The sequence below is a fragment of the Lepidochelys olivacea genome (genome assembly GCF_965140295.1).
Source record: "Lepidochelys olivacea isolate rLepOli2 genome assembly, chromosome: 4".
NCBI classification, from domain to species: Eukaryota; Metazoa; Chordata; order Testudines; family Cheloniidae; genus Lepidochelys; species Lepidochelys olivacea.
This window is the reverse complement of record NC_140414.1, coordinates 39,782,523-39,796,682: the sequence shown is the minus strand read 5'-3', so window position 1 is coordinate 39,796,682 and position 14,160 is coordinate 39,782,523. Positions and strand designations below refer to the sequence as shown.

The window sequence follows — 14,160 nt, the reverse complement described above, 5'->3', positions numbered from 1 at the left end:
AAGCATATAACAGCAGTGGGTTGTAACCATTGTAGGTTAAAATCCTTAAATGTTTATTTGTGGAATGCTGGCTGACACTTTCCTTTCACATAGCAATTGACTAACAATCACTAGAATTTTCTGACCTCAGTGGACGCTACCTGCACAGCCTAGGGTGAATTTGGCCTGAAACATGAATAAGGGGTCAATAGAGCATGAGAAAGCATCAGTTCTGCTTCTCAAATCTCTGAAAGTGAAGAAACTGCTTATTCTTTAACAGCTGGATCCAGATTCACAGTTGTTCTGCACCCCCTTTTGCACCAGCTAAGGTGGAACAAATGGGCTGGAGGGGTGTCATAAGGCAGGAGTAGCCCCACAGGGGCCCCCTGTTCCTAGGGTATTTCTCTATTCCTGGTGCACAGCCAGATCTGCACCATCTCTTCAGCAGCTTCACACACCCTCCCTTCTGCTGGCGGCTTTCCAGGGTGAAAGGAGATGTGCTTTTACTCCCCCTTGATTCTGCCCTCCTTCAGTGGCCCATTGAAATAGTGGATAAGTTTGGCCAACTTTCAGGCCTACTCAGTAGCCTGCACTGGGAGACAAACTGGCCTCCAGTTGTTCCTGGATAGAGGAGGCCCAGTCTGTTTCCCCCATGTTCCTGGGCCGGTCCTAGCTCCAGCACAGGGATGGATTTGCCCCTCCTCGGGCTGCACTTCTCAAAGTGATTGCCAAATCTGAAATTCTTTAGAAGCAGTGGTTGATGTTTTTCAAAAAGGCAGTGGTGGCCAGTCTTTTATTTCCTAGTTAAGAGTGAGCGTTTCATAGTTGTTCTTGTTTGTTTGTTTGTTTGTTGCTCTTCTTATGGAAAGAGAGGTAACAGGTACCCATTTCCTTGTCTAAAACTTATAGTGACTTCTATCCTAGGTGCTGTTACTTTGGCAGGATTTAGAGAGAAAAATAAAAATTACAGAATCCCAAATAATAAACTTAAACAGTAAGCTGGTAATATTGATCCCTTGAATACCAATAGTTAAACTTTTAAAGAATCAATTGAGAAACAAAATTAACTGACAAAGAGTCCTGTGGTACATTAAGCCACAGGACTCTTTGCCGCTTTTACAGATCCAGATTAATATGGCTACCCCTCTGAAAATTAACTGACATTTCTTTAGTACTAAGAATGCAAAGCTAAACCCACATGATGTCTTTTTTACAAGTATAAACATAGAAAATGATTTTAAAACAAGTTCAAATTATTACTTAATCCCCTTGGAATAGACCACCTGTAAAATACACTTGGAAAGGTATCCCTGAGTGTTTTAAATGGGTTTCTTTCTACATAAACAAAGGGGTGCATTTTTCAAAGCAGGAGGTGGGAGGTACAAACAGGAGTCCAATCCTGCAATTGCTTATAACATGAGTAACTTTCCTCTTACAAGTAGTCTTATTTATCTTACATGAGTAAAGTTATTCAGGTGCATAAGTGTTTGTAGGATTCAGAGACAGCATTTGTAAATGGATTCCCAAATGTTCATGTAAGAAACAATAAGTGCATAAAATTAAGACAATATCTTTTTAATTCTTCGCAACTTTGAAGTAAAACATTAAGTTGTTAGCCATGCTTCTATCTCTCCCTTGTTTTGTTTTAGCCATTCAATATTGTTCTTTACTGTTTCGAGAGCCTGTTTCCTGGGTGCTTCTCCTGCTCCAGCATTAGGGTATTTTTCAAAGAAATTTTCCATCTTGAAAAGAGAAAACAAAATGAATTCACAGGCAGCAAGTACTTCTGTTGTATTTAACATCAAGTAATTTTTATAAGGCCCAATTCTATGCTCTTGAAATCATGGAAAGTTTTATTTGAGAAAGGACTTCAGGATTGGACTGGTAGTACTTGAATAATAATTTTATAGCATCCAAAAACTGTGCTAGGCATCTTAGAGAATAAAAGGACAAGTTTCCTGCCGAGGAAGATCTTACAACTTAGTGGCTTAAAATGACTATAGGCATCATCTCCATACCTGCCAAAGCTGAAGGTCAGTGTTGAACGTTTGGGTTATTGATACTATTCGACCAAGATTTCTATCATTGATAGTGTACCTGAAAAAAATAAATAGTATTTGATATAAAAATAAGATTGCTTTTTTGGAGTGTTTGTTCCTTTATTGTTAATAAACTCTTTTAGTTCTTAATCTTTTAGCGTCATGAAATAAATGTTGCCCCAAATTTCTAGATGTTACCAGAAATATCTGAAAAAACATATATGATTTTTGTACTATTCTGTAGTTTAGCTATACCTGGCAAGGTTTCTGATGTAAACATATTCAAAGAACGGTGTCTTCTGCCCGGAATCGAGCCAACCCTTGAGAGAAATTTCCATTACAACACCCTCACATGTCTCTATCCCTTTGTGGAGCTACAATTGTGTATGGCCAGAGGACCTCTGTAAATTGACAGGCTTATTGTGATTCTATGCCCTCATGTGAGTTTCAATTAGATTCCCTTTCTAATGTCCTACTCTATTAGTAGGAGTGAAAGAGCACCTCAGGAATCAGTGTGAATAGACAGGAGCAAAGCTGGAAGCTGATTTCATTGTTAGTACAAGAGGGAATAAGAAAAGTACAAGACCCCCCTCATTGTAGATTGCTGTGAATAAAGAGAATATTCTGTATTAGGCCAGATTGGGGATTGACTGCTGCAGATTCCATAGAACACTACTCCCATAACTGGAACTTGCTACAGTTTTCTCCTAGCATTGGCTGCTAGTGATCATTTGGGGATAGAAATATACCTTGTGGAATAAGTCTTAACTGCTTTTATTTACATCTTTTTATTCCTCAAGTTGATATTACAATTCTTTACCACACAGATATACGGTTCAAAAAGCCCAAACCATAATACAGCACACCTCTAGGAAACTGTCGTGTATGTTCTCTCTCCTTTTCCCCGAAAAATACTTGGTTTTTTATGAGTAAATATTAAAGCAAAAAGCTTCCTGACTGATTCTTCTGGTGCTGTCACAACTTAGTGTGGGAGAGATCACAATTCACTAAAGGTGATAATCAATATGCCTGCAGAAAACCAGAATGGACAGTGTCTATGTGGGTGAAATGACTGGAAATTCTTTTTTTTTTTTTTTTGCGCGGGGGGTGGGGGGGAAGATGCAAAATCTACTTAGGGCACTGGGCTACAATGCATTTTTTTCTGTAGGTGTTGCACCAGCCTATTGGTTGTCCTAGCAGGTGCAGCCCTTTCACACCACTTGCATGGGAGTTAGTCACTGAATCCGTGGAATTATTGCTCGCCTCTGCAACAGTTTATGATGAGCTGGTGTGATAACTCCCTCTGAAGTTTGTTTAGTTATTCCACTGGTAGCCTAAATGGTATGGAGGGCCTTATACAGCCTTTAGTGTGCAAGGATCTGAGTATTGTGAAAGCAGTGGCAGATGAGGGTGTTCAGTGTCTCACAGGACCAAACGTTACTGGCCGGATTCTCAGAAAAACTGGTCTCCATAAACCAATGGGATTCTTCACATGCTTAAAGTCAGGCAGGTTTTTAAGTAACTTACTGAACTAGGGCCTTAAATGTGCTTCCTACGTTATGCAGTGTTTAAAAGATCTGACAGCTAGTTACTTTGTCCAAAAGAGAGAGAGGTAACTAACAATCAAACCAACTCCTGCATTGTGCTACTCAGCTCTCAGCAAGTTTTGATTCAGACTGGAAATTTAGTGTAGGATTTTCAGGTTGGCAGTAACTCTTCTTTTTCACCACAGGCTGCAGTAATATTTAAAACATTTTCAGCTCTCTGTCCAAAGGAGTTGCTTCTTAGAGCCATTTGCTTCCACAGAAATGGGTAAATCCAAAGAGATCTGCAAGTTTTGTTTCACATTAAGAGAAATGGATTGATGTGTTCCTGCACTTAATGGTGACTGTGTGGCGAGACTTAAGTAAGGTGAGAGAAGGAAATAAAGAGCAGGAGACTTAGAATTAAGTGTAAAACGTTTGAAGGATGTTAACGTACCTGCTGACTAGGTATTCCCAGTTGAGACGTATCCAGTCCCAAGCCATGGTTTTGCCATAGCTGTTATAGGAGATGTATTTCAGGACTGTGAACACATCCTGACTTTTAATAAGACTGGTGTTGTAAATATATTTTAGATACCTAGGAGAAACCAGAGGGGGAAACAATTAAACAGACTTTAAAACCTTCTATTAAAGATTGTGAAAAGTGAGTTGTAAAGAAACTATTCAGGCTACTGAGACCAACCTACCATCTGCAGAAATATTTATATTTTCCTATGGAAAATCTAACACTAGAGACTTATTTTTCCTAGACCATTTTAAGGATGAAATAGACTGGTCTAAAATGTGATTACCTATTAAGGATAAGATTTTTTTCAAAAGCAACAGGCATGTAGACATCGCCCGTGTTTTAAAATTTTTTTTCTTCAAGGTGCCAGGGCTCAAGCAAAAACAATGCATCTTCCACATATCGTGACCTTGCATGCACCATATGTGCAAGCTTATGCCTGGCACACTACTCACAGAAGAGGTGCTGGAGCTGAGCCCCAGCACAAAGTAAGTTCTGGGCATCTCACTGAAAATCAACTGGGCTTAGGGCCTAGATCATCAAAGATATTCAGGCATCTAGTTCCCATTGATTTCCTATTTCACTTGAAAATTTTACCCTAAATCTATCCGTTTTCTATCCCAGTGAGTGAGCTCAAAGTCCATTAGTCTAATAGGATGAAATCTTGGGAACTACAGAAGGTTTATAATGCAGTAGGTCAGGGGAGTGACCAATAGGTCCATAAAATGGGTGGACTCACTGTCTCACAGACACACATTTAAGGACAATATTAGGAAGCTACTCCTAGCTACAATGTACAGCAGCAGCTGCAAAGAGGTTCCTCTTCAGATACTGTAACTTGGGGCTGAGGGTTCTGTTCTTCAGCTCCATAAACAAGTAGCTGAGTGCACAGCCAGCTTTCTCAGTGGTGTGTTCTTTTTTTCCTTTATTTCATTAAAAAGGTTGATTCTGGGAAGGGCCAAATTCCACCTGTGAGTTACCTACAGTGTGGATTTGTTGTTTGTTGTTTTTGCTCTGCAGATTTGGATTTGTCTGAATAACCCATGTTTTAGTCATAGACGTGATGACTGTGTAGGGGTTAGTTATGAAATAACCTTAAATGATGATGTGCACCTGTGAAGTGATACACAATGCTAACCTCGGTCACCATATATTTGTATTACCATTACCCTCGTCCCCACTCTTCTAGTTCTTCCTATTGTTAGTTATGCTCATTTGTTTAATCTTGTCTTCAATTGTAAACTCTTCGGGGCAGGGACTGTCATTTTATGTGCTAGCACAATGGTGCCCAGATCCCAACTGGGACCTTGGAGGATACTGTCCTGATAGTAGCACTAACAATTAGGGTAGTTCTATGTTTGCAAGAGATGAAGGGCTATAAAAACCATCACCTGAGCATATTCTTTCAAACAAGGGAACAATGACTTTGCCTAGTTACTGGCAGTATAATCTCAGGGAGGACTACTCAAGAGTGACAGCATTTGACAATCTGCTGTGTTCTATATCATACTTTATATATGACAAAAATGGTAATGCACGTGAGTGGGTGGGTAGATGGGAGAAGGAAAATAAGTCTTTCAGCGTATTTTCAGCAACCTGTCCAAAAGGGTGATGTCCTTCACTGATGCCAGACCATAGAGCAACTTTTCTTTTTCTTGAGCTAATGAAGTACTTTGGTATTTCTGAAACATATAGTTCCATGATGTCTCATTGCCGGAGTTCTGCATCCCATAGCGATATACCAAGAGCCGGAGATTTACAGGTGGACTAAAAAACATAAAGCAATATATTATGGTTGCCACCTTTTTTTGAGTTGCACTATTATACCATACACAGTACTCTTAACTGAATGCAAAAACTATGAATATTCACCTTGAGCCATCTAACCAGGAATAAAATAAGCTAGATGCATTGTTCAAAGCATCTGGTTCGTCCATTCTGCATGCAAATCCTAAAACTTCTGCACGAAGAAGCCTTTTAAAAAAAAACAGAGAGAGGAGATTTTCCAAGTGTTCAACAATCTGAGTCTATATATAATAATGTATACAATAAATTCTTAACCTCATCACATGGCTTCCAGTTTCATCATCGTTCCAACCCAGCTTATTTGCAATGGGTTTAACCAAACTGCGAAAGTATGCCTGAAATAAAGAGGTTTTCTGATTACCCTTATGGGTTTCATGATGTAACAAGGTTTTCATATTCATAGTTTGCCTTTTTAAAAATACCAGTAATAACAACAAAAACCCCTTAACCATACTCTGGAAAAAAAACTTTCAACAAAGTCACCATGTCATGAAAGGTTCAGAGTAGCAGCCATGTTAGTCTGTATTCACAAAAAATGTCATGAAAGGATGTGAACATCATACTGCACCTTTGCTTTGTACTGCTATGATGTGCTGACACAACATGAAGATGTCCCATCATCCTCAAACCTTGTGTACACTATGATAATATAACAACTAGTGTAAACTAGTACACTCTCTGCTCAGCTTGATTCCCTGACATAATGCTGACTACAATTTGTGCTGACCATTGAAGTATGTTCCACCCCAGGTCAGCTATCTTGATTGCTGACAACCTCACTGAGACACAGTTACCTTGCATGGTGTAGGTCAGGCATCAGAAGTTTTGCTATCTTGAACAATCTTGCTTGTAATACACAAGACAGCCGTGGCACAAAAACAACTGTACGGTGAACAATCAAATAGGTGGCAACCATAACTGGGAACACTCCCATTTTATTTCCAGTATATAGTCCCAGACTGTATTTTATAATTCATGGGCCTATATAAATCAGCTCACAAAATATATGTTGAGACTATAATAAATAATACACATCTTTTAATGTTGAAATTATACATAAAACAGTTTCAGCAACTTTGAAAATCACTCAGCTTTCAATATTATCATTATTATAGCTCTGAACTGTAAGATTAATAGATTATAAACACGACTTTCATTGATTGCATCACCTTAAACTTGGGGTAGAGCTCTGTATCATCTCTAAGCATGTCTCTGAGGTAAGATACAGCTGATATAACTCTATGCCAAGGTAAATAGTCCTCTTCATTTTGTAGATATTTTGTTAGATTCAGTGGAACAGCATAATTCAAAAGTTCAGCCCTGAGGAAGGAAGAGAAACAATTGACACAACTTTACAAATCCTGCCTCGTTTGTAACTGGAACACACACAGAAGTCTAGTGTAGTGTGTGTTAATTGTAACCATGTTCCATGGCTGCATCATTCTTGTGAGGAGGAGCTCTTTTCAGAAGGAATTCGTTGTATACAATTTGAAAACTTGCTTGCCTATTTTGGAAACAGTCTAATATTTTTGAGGACGACAATGTATCGATCCTATTGTACAATCTGTAGGAAGCAGAAGGACTTGCCTCAGGAGCATGTGCCTCTCTAGAAGCAAATCTGTTCAAATCCCAATTTCAGAAGAGTCAAGTTAGAAATCAGCCTTCTACTTTTTTCAGTGTCTGTTTGCCTTAGATTTAATTTCTTCTTCCCTCTCCATCTAATCACTGTCCCTTTTCTCTCTGTCCTCCAAATCACTCATCATTTCTTCCTCAATTGTATACTACACCCAGTCTACCTCTTCTCTAATAGGAAGAGAGAAGGACAGAGTGGGCCCCCAAACAAGCAGCGTCCTCTTTTCCAGTTTTTGCAAACATGGTTGGGAGGAGAAGTTTTCTTGTCTCCCCCATTCCCCCCACTGCCATGAGATAGGGCTGATTAGGGATTCTGGAGAGCCAACAAACTGTCTCCTCTGGGAGGGAACAGGGGCAACATCTTCCTTTCCTCTCCCCAGACAGTAGGAGGTGGGGGCTGGTGGCTTTCTTATTCCTTTCCTCTATGGGAATGTGCTATATTATGGAACAGGCACTCATGAGGATTCAACTTACTGTCTGGTCTAAAAATAGACTAGGCAGAGCAAGCACACCACCATTCAGCACAGTGCTCTTGGGAGAGCAGCAATAAGTAAAACTGGGCAAATAGCTGATCGTTCAGTTCATTGGCGGAGGGGGAATCAGACAAAAATTCATTTCCAATCAACCAGATTGATGCTTCAGATTTTTTTTTTCAATCAAAACAATTTGGCAAATTCAACCCAAATTCACAGAATGTTTGTTCACCTGAATCTTTATTTTTTTTCCCACTGGAAAAAGTTTAATAATTTTGCTCCGCTTTAGTGATAACCTGATTGACTTCACAGCCTATTCTGGAGAATACTCTCTTCCCTCCCCATTACATGGTGGAACGGTCCAGGTCTGTATAAAAGTTGGCTTCTGTACACCTGCTTTTAATGTAGACTCTCGACACTTACCACCCCACTTAGTGTATTGGAGATTTTGTGCTATGATGGGACAGCTGAAAATAACACACTTTTAATTGTGTTGCAGTCATGGAAATGTTGTAAATTTAATTGGTGAATATGTCCCAGTGGGACTGTGGATACGTGGCTCATCTAAGGATTGGTTTTCTCTTTTAGTTTTGAAACCTGTATATTACATCAGTGACTAAAAGTATTTGGCTACAGGTTTATCAACTCATAGTAAAATGCAGAAAATCTGCCTATACTATTCGGAGTATCTGTTAATAGAGGAGGTTGTTTCAAATCAGTAAGCAATTACAATAATATCTAGCGTTAACGTTGTGCTTTTCATCAGTAAATCTCAAATCACTTTGAAAAGGGTTAGTATCATTATCTCCATATTGCAGCTGGAGACACTGAGACATCGAGTGGTTAAAGTGACTTGCCCAAGGTCAATCAGCAGGCCAGTGGCAGATCCAGGAATACAAACTGGCTTGCAAATCTTTTTATGACCCAGAAATAAACATTGAGGATCTAAACATGGGGAAATAATTTTAATGTTGGGTGAAGAATCCAATGAATTCAGTGGGACTGCTTTTGTAACTGTTCACCAGTGGGAGTAATGGATTCATACTCTGGCTGTGAGTTTGTATTTTCACAAAACAATGGGTAGCTAGTGGTCTGATCACATGACTGAGAGCCAGAAAGCCATACATTCCAATACCGCCAATTCACTGTTTGGTCTTTGGCAAATCACTTAACACTTGTGTATCTCAGTTTCCTTATCTGCAAAATGGGGATGTTAATCCTTACCCATTTTAAAGGGTTGTTGTGAAAATTAACTAGTATTTGTAATGCAGAATATTAGTGACATAGAATATTTGTTAATGTGAGTCCCACAGAAGGGACAAACTAGCTCTAAATATTTAGCTAGTATGTTTAATAATCATGGAATCTTGTATGTTGTGGGGTTTTTTTTATTGTACATGGTATTGAACATAAAGGGTTTGATTTTAAATGAAGAGGTGTACAATTCATGCACACACTTGCTGTGATTGTGTGTGTAATTCAGTCATGTGGGAACAAATGATCATAATTAATCCTTTCCATGCACAACTTCAATAATTACAAGTAAATTGGATGCAAAATTGTGTATATATTTTGCTTATGCAATTGCATTCTTAACGGGTTTAGTAACCAGGCCCAAACCATCTTTATTTTCCTGACTTTTTATGGAACTCTTATCAACAGTCCTTCCAGTTCTCACAGTGTTTATCTCTTTTATACACAGCTACTCAACTGCACTCCCACAAGAGCCCTTCACTTCATCCTAAGGCAAAAGGAATTGTCTGTATTGTGTGATAACAGCAATTAAAGTGCTAAAGAGATTATTATAGCACCGTGCTCTTTAAAAGGGCTCCGATAATAAACTTGGGAAAAAGTTATGGAACATACACAGGAGGCACTTTCCAAAGAAAGTTCTGAAGGATTATTATGATTAGATGTCATGTACAAGAGCAGAGCAGCTCTGAAGGAGCTCTCATTACCATTCTAGGGCAATCAACATTGTGTAGTTACCTGCTTTTATTCACCAAACAAACCTTGAAAAGGTACACACAGTTGTGTGACCAACAAAGAAGTTATGTCTCATTAACTGTCCTAATGTCTCAAGATTCAGAAGGAAATCTGTTGGATTTTGGGATATCTATTGAGACATATACACAGAGGGACAGACCTCTGTGACTCTCTTTAGACACTTGGTTTCTTCTGGGAATGCTTCATCTGGAACATTTCTGTCATGGCCTTGCCATCCACACCAGGCTCAAAAAACCAAGAGTTCTTCAGGCAGAGATAGGAAATAAAATCCTTCTCCCATTGAAGTGAATGGCAAAACTCCCATTAACTTCAGTGATTTAGGATCACACCCTAATATTGGACAGGTAAGGCCAACTCTAACTGATACCAATAAGAGTTGTACCCACATTTGAATTTTCTCCTTATGGAGGAAAATGTAAGAGAAGAAAAGGCTGCTGAAGACAAACCAAGACTTGATTCTTCCTGGAGTTACAATAAAATAATAGTTTAAAAATTCTCATTACCACCATCCAAACCAAGAGAATGCCAATATAATAACCATGGGAAGACATGAAAGCTATTTTGAAATGTCTATAATGTGCTAGTTTCATTATAAAACCTACCTTGCCAAAGAAAACACATCATCCACAAGCCCGGCACGATCAGCAGAAGAGAAATACTGCACGAGGGGAGGAAGAAAAAGAAGCAAAAAGACGTTTATATTTTGTAGAAGAAATAGTAATTGTCAATAGATCCCAGAAACCAACCAGCTTGTAACCAAATCCAGTTAATTTAATCAGACTCACCTTTTGGTTGTTAAGCAGATTATTGGCTATGTTGTTCCAAGTTTGTGTTTCATAATTTACACGATAAAATCCAATGTGGTCTGGATTTATTTTCAGTAAAGAATTAGGGTTGCTGGGTGTTATAGTAATTCCGGTGGCTGTAAACAAATAGTAATGAAATTTTACATGCATATAAATACATGGCTGGGGGGGACTCATTGGAAATATATTCACGCCAAAAGTCATATTTGATTTTTAACCCATATCCACAAAGGACTCAAAGCTTAATTCTAGGTTGGTTGCTCTAAAATGGCAGAGAGTAAAGATATTGATGCTACCTGTTAGCTTAGAATAAGAAATAACTGTGGTAACAGTGTGAAATCTGTATGCAAATGTTCATTATTAAAAATGGAGACTACTGATTTTAGAATAAGCATAAAGAAAATTAAGTGTTTATTGCAAAAAGAATAATCACAAAAATTATTCCTATTAATATTTATTCCAAAAGCCTCTATCAGTTCTCAGTGTTTGTATTAATCTGATTTTATATTTTACCTATTTATCCTCTAAATGTTTTTCCATTTTAGGTCTATGCATCTCTTTTTTAATTCCCCTTCCTTGATTCAGGTCCTATAGCTACAAATTAATTAAACTATAAAATAAACCAAGCCCTTACTCAAGTCTTGAGGTTCATGGAAACTCAGAGTGAAGCCTGACCCTTGAGGATGATGTTCCATTCTCAAAAGTTAAACTGCTCCCACTGTGGTCAGCAGTTTTGAAAGTTCACTTAGTGCCTATTCCAGTGTCTGAAGTCAGAAGCCTTTTACTCCAATGCGTATTGACTCAGTAAATAGTATTTTTCACTTTGGATGAGCAGTGCAAGGTATTTCAAGTGACTGTTCTAATTCATTGGGACAACTCTCAGTCTCCAGTGTTGCGTTGGAGAGAGTGGTGAGAGAAAATTCTTTCATGCAGTTTTCCGTTATGCATCATAACATAATGGGTAGGCTTACTTGCATTCAGAGTCTAGGATGAAAATTAAGTTAAACACAAACTTTAAAGTAATTTAAAAAACCAAAACAAACTCAACTGCGAGAGGGGAGACAGGTGCTAAATACAAAAAGAGAACAGAAGAGCTGGTAATATATTTCTGAATTTTGAAATTTTGTTGAGCAGTAGAAACTTTTCAAATTTTGAAATGTAGAATTTTGGGGAAAAAACCTAAAACTTTCATGGACATCTCCTGGGTTTTTTTGAGCAGAAAATAGCTTCAGCCAATTCCAAATATAACACAGTACTGCAGCTCCATCCACTGAAACTAAGCGACTCTAGACTTTATCACTGCAAGAGATGTATTTAGCACCATCCAGATCCAGCTTCTCCCTTAGGCTGAGATTCAGGAAAGTACATACTTAAGTCCCATTGCTGTCAGTGGGACAGCAGGCTTATAGCTAAGCAGTGTGTAGGTGCTTTTCTGAGTAGGGGTGGATTTAAGCATGTCTTAAATATTTGAATATGCAGTCCTCGCACACACACACACGCAATCATTAAAATTAAACTGAAATCCTTGTTTTAATGTGCCCCAAATTCCTCTAAACCAAATGACCAATTTTATATTAGGCTGTGTCATATTGTTTGAATAAATAAGAATAGATTTTAATTATTGGACGTAATTAGCATAATCCTGTTTATGGGAGGGGCTTATTCTCTTTCTAGGGAAGGATCTTAACTCCTTTATTCCCAAGCAGTATGTTTCAAGCACTGAAGAGCATAAAAGTTAATTGTTATTTTTAGTTCTTACTAAGGATATTTTTAAAGCTTTGCATGATTGTCACATTGAACCTACTGTTATTCAGAAATGAAACATTACTGAAGTTTACCTGCAGATTCTGATTTATTGTAGAATGTAACATCTGTTTCGTTCCCAGCATACCATTTCACTGGGATATTCCATGTGTAACTGAAATTATTTTAAATGAAAAAATAAACAACTTTTGAAAGAGAACCTAAAATAACACATTTAAAATATTTTATCTATTATTATGATGATTAATAAATAATACATTTATTGTAGCACCTATAGGATCCAGTTTTATTGTGCTAGGGACTGCATAAACTTACTTCTTCATAGTCAATTTCTAAATATGTACATACCTGTGTATCTAGATATAGATATCCACTAATATATGACTAATTACCACAGATAACAAATTTTTGTTTTTTTTACCAATAGCTTGATTATTTAAATATATTATAAACTGCTTTAGGGTATCTTTCTGGCAAAAGCAATTTATAAAAATCTTGGATACGGGCAAGCTAATATAGATACTTGGTTATTTTTATTGAGCAAACCCTGCATAATTAGGACAATATTCTATTTCTAAGTTAAAATAAAAGGTTTGAAGTATCTGATAGCATTCCTCTTTTAGATATGGAGAATAGAAGTAGTTTAGTCCCTAAAACTATGAAATATGCATAATTGCTGCCAGGCCTCTGGCAGACTGAGCACAGGACTGGAAGCTATGGATTACTGAGTTTTAGTCCAAAATCTGGCATTGACTATGTGTGGTATTAAGCAAGTAACTTATGTCTTGATTTAGCAAGGTATTTAGTCACATGCCTAACTTTAGCCATAAGAGTAGTTCCATTGATCAAACCATTTTTCTGAAATCCATGGAAGGATTCACATGCTTAAATACCTTTCTGAATGAGGGCCTTAATGTCTCTGTGCCTCAGTTTCTCCATCTATAAAATGGGAATGATATTTACCCAATATCAGAGGGGTGTTGTGTGGACTAGCTAATTTCTGTACCATTCTATACTGTAAATGTGTTTGTTATAATTATACACAGTTGGAAATAGAGTCTTGTCAAGTAGTATTTCTGTATCATATCATGCTAATCTAGTAGATCACAAGGCATTTAGTTTCATGAAGTATGATTATATGCAGATGGGTGACCTTAGCATTAATGTAGAGGTTTACATGTTCAAAGTTTTGTACAGACATTAACTAATTAACCTTCACAACACCCCTGTGTGGTAAGTTGCTAAGTATTACTCTACCGGTTTTACAGATAAGAAAACAGAAGGTGATTCTTTGACAACTATACAACGAATCTGTGTCTGAGGCAGAATTAGAACTCAGGACCTCTTGATTGTTTCAATCCTGTGTTTCTTCTTTTAGACCACATTGATTCCTCCCTCCCTCACTGGGCACCAGATTGTGATATACCTTTACCCACATTAAGTAGTATCTTACTCTTTGATAAGTCTCATTGAAATCAATGGAGCAGTTGGGAAGTAAGGTACTATATAAAGTAAGGGTATCAATATCCAGCCCAGAGATGTTTTTCTATCATCTTAGATACCATGTGGATAAACACCATACAAAAATTTGTGTCATTCTTCTGA

General features: G+C 37.8%; 1 protein-coding gene across 1 annotated transcript in view; it reads right to left on the bottom strand.

Annotated features, from left to right (window-relative positions):
- Positions 1 to 1,538: 1,538 nt before the first annotated feature.
- ENPEP (glutamyl aminopeptidase) overlaps positions 1,539 to 14,160 on the bottom strand; it is a 46,979-nt gene continuing 34,357 nt past the window's right edge. Inside the window, exons 11-20 of the mRNA XM_084625648.1 lie at positions 12,630 to 12,709; positions 10,771 to 10,907; positions 10,588 to 10,643; positions 7,043 to 7,193; positions 6,129 to 6,208; positions 5,940 to 6,041; positions 5,664 to 5,834; positions 3,999 to 4,139; positions 1,998 to 2,076; positions 1,539 to 1,721 (exon numbers count right to left, since the gene is read on the bottom strand). Coding sequence (XP_084481774.1) covers positions 1,584 to 1,721; positions 1,998 to 2,076; positions 3,999 to 4,139; positions 5,664 to 5,834; positions 5,940 to 6,041; positions 6,129 to 6,208; positions 7,043 to 7,193; positions 10,588 to 10,643; positions 10,771 to 10,907; positions 12,630 to 12,709 — 1,135 coding nt within the window. The 3' untranslated portion in view covers positions 1,539 to 1,583. The remainder of the gene's footprint in view (positions 1,722 to 1,997; positions 2,077 to 3,998; positions 4,140 to 5,663; positions 5,835 to 5,939; positions 6,042 to 6,128; positions 6,209 to 7,042; positions 7,194 to 10,587; positions 10,644 to 10,770; positions 10,908 to 12,629; positions 12,710 to 14,160) is intronic.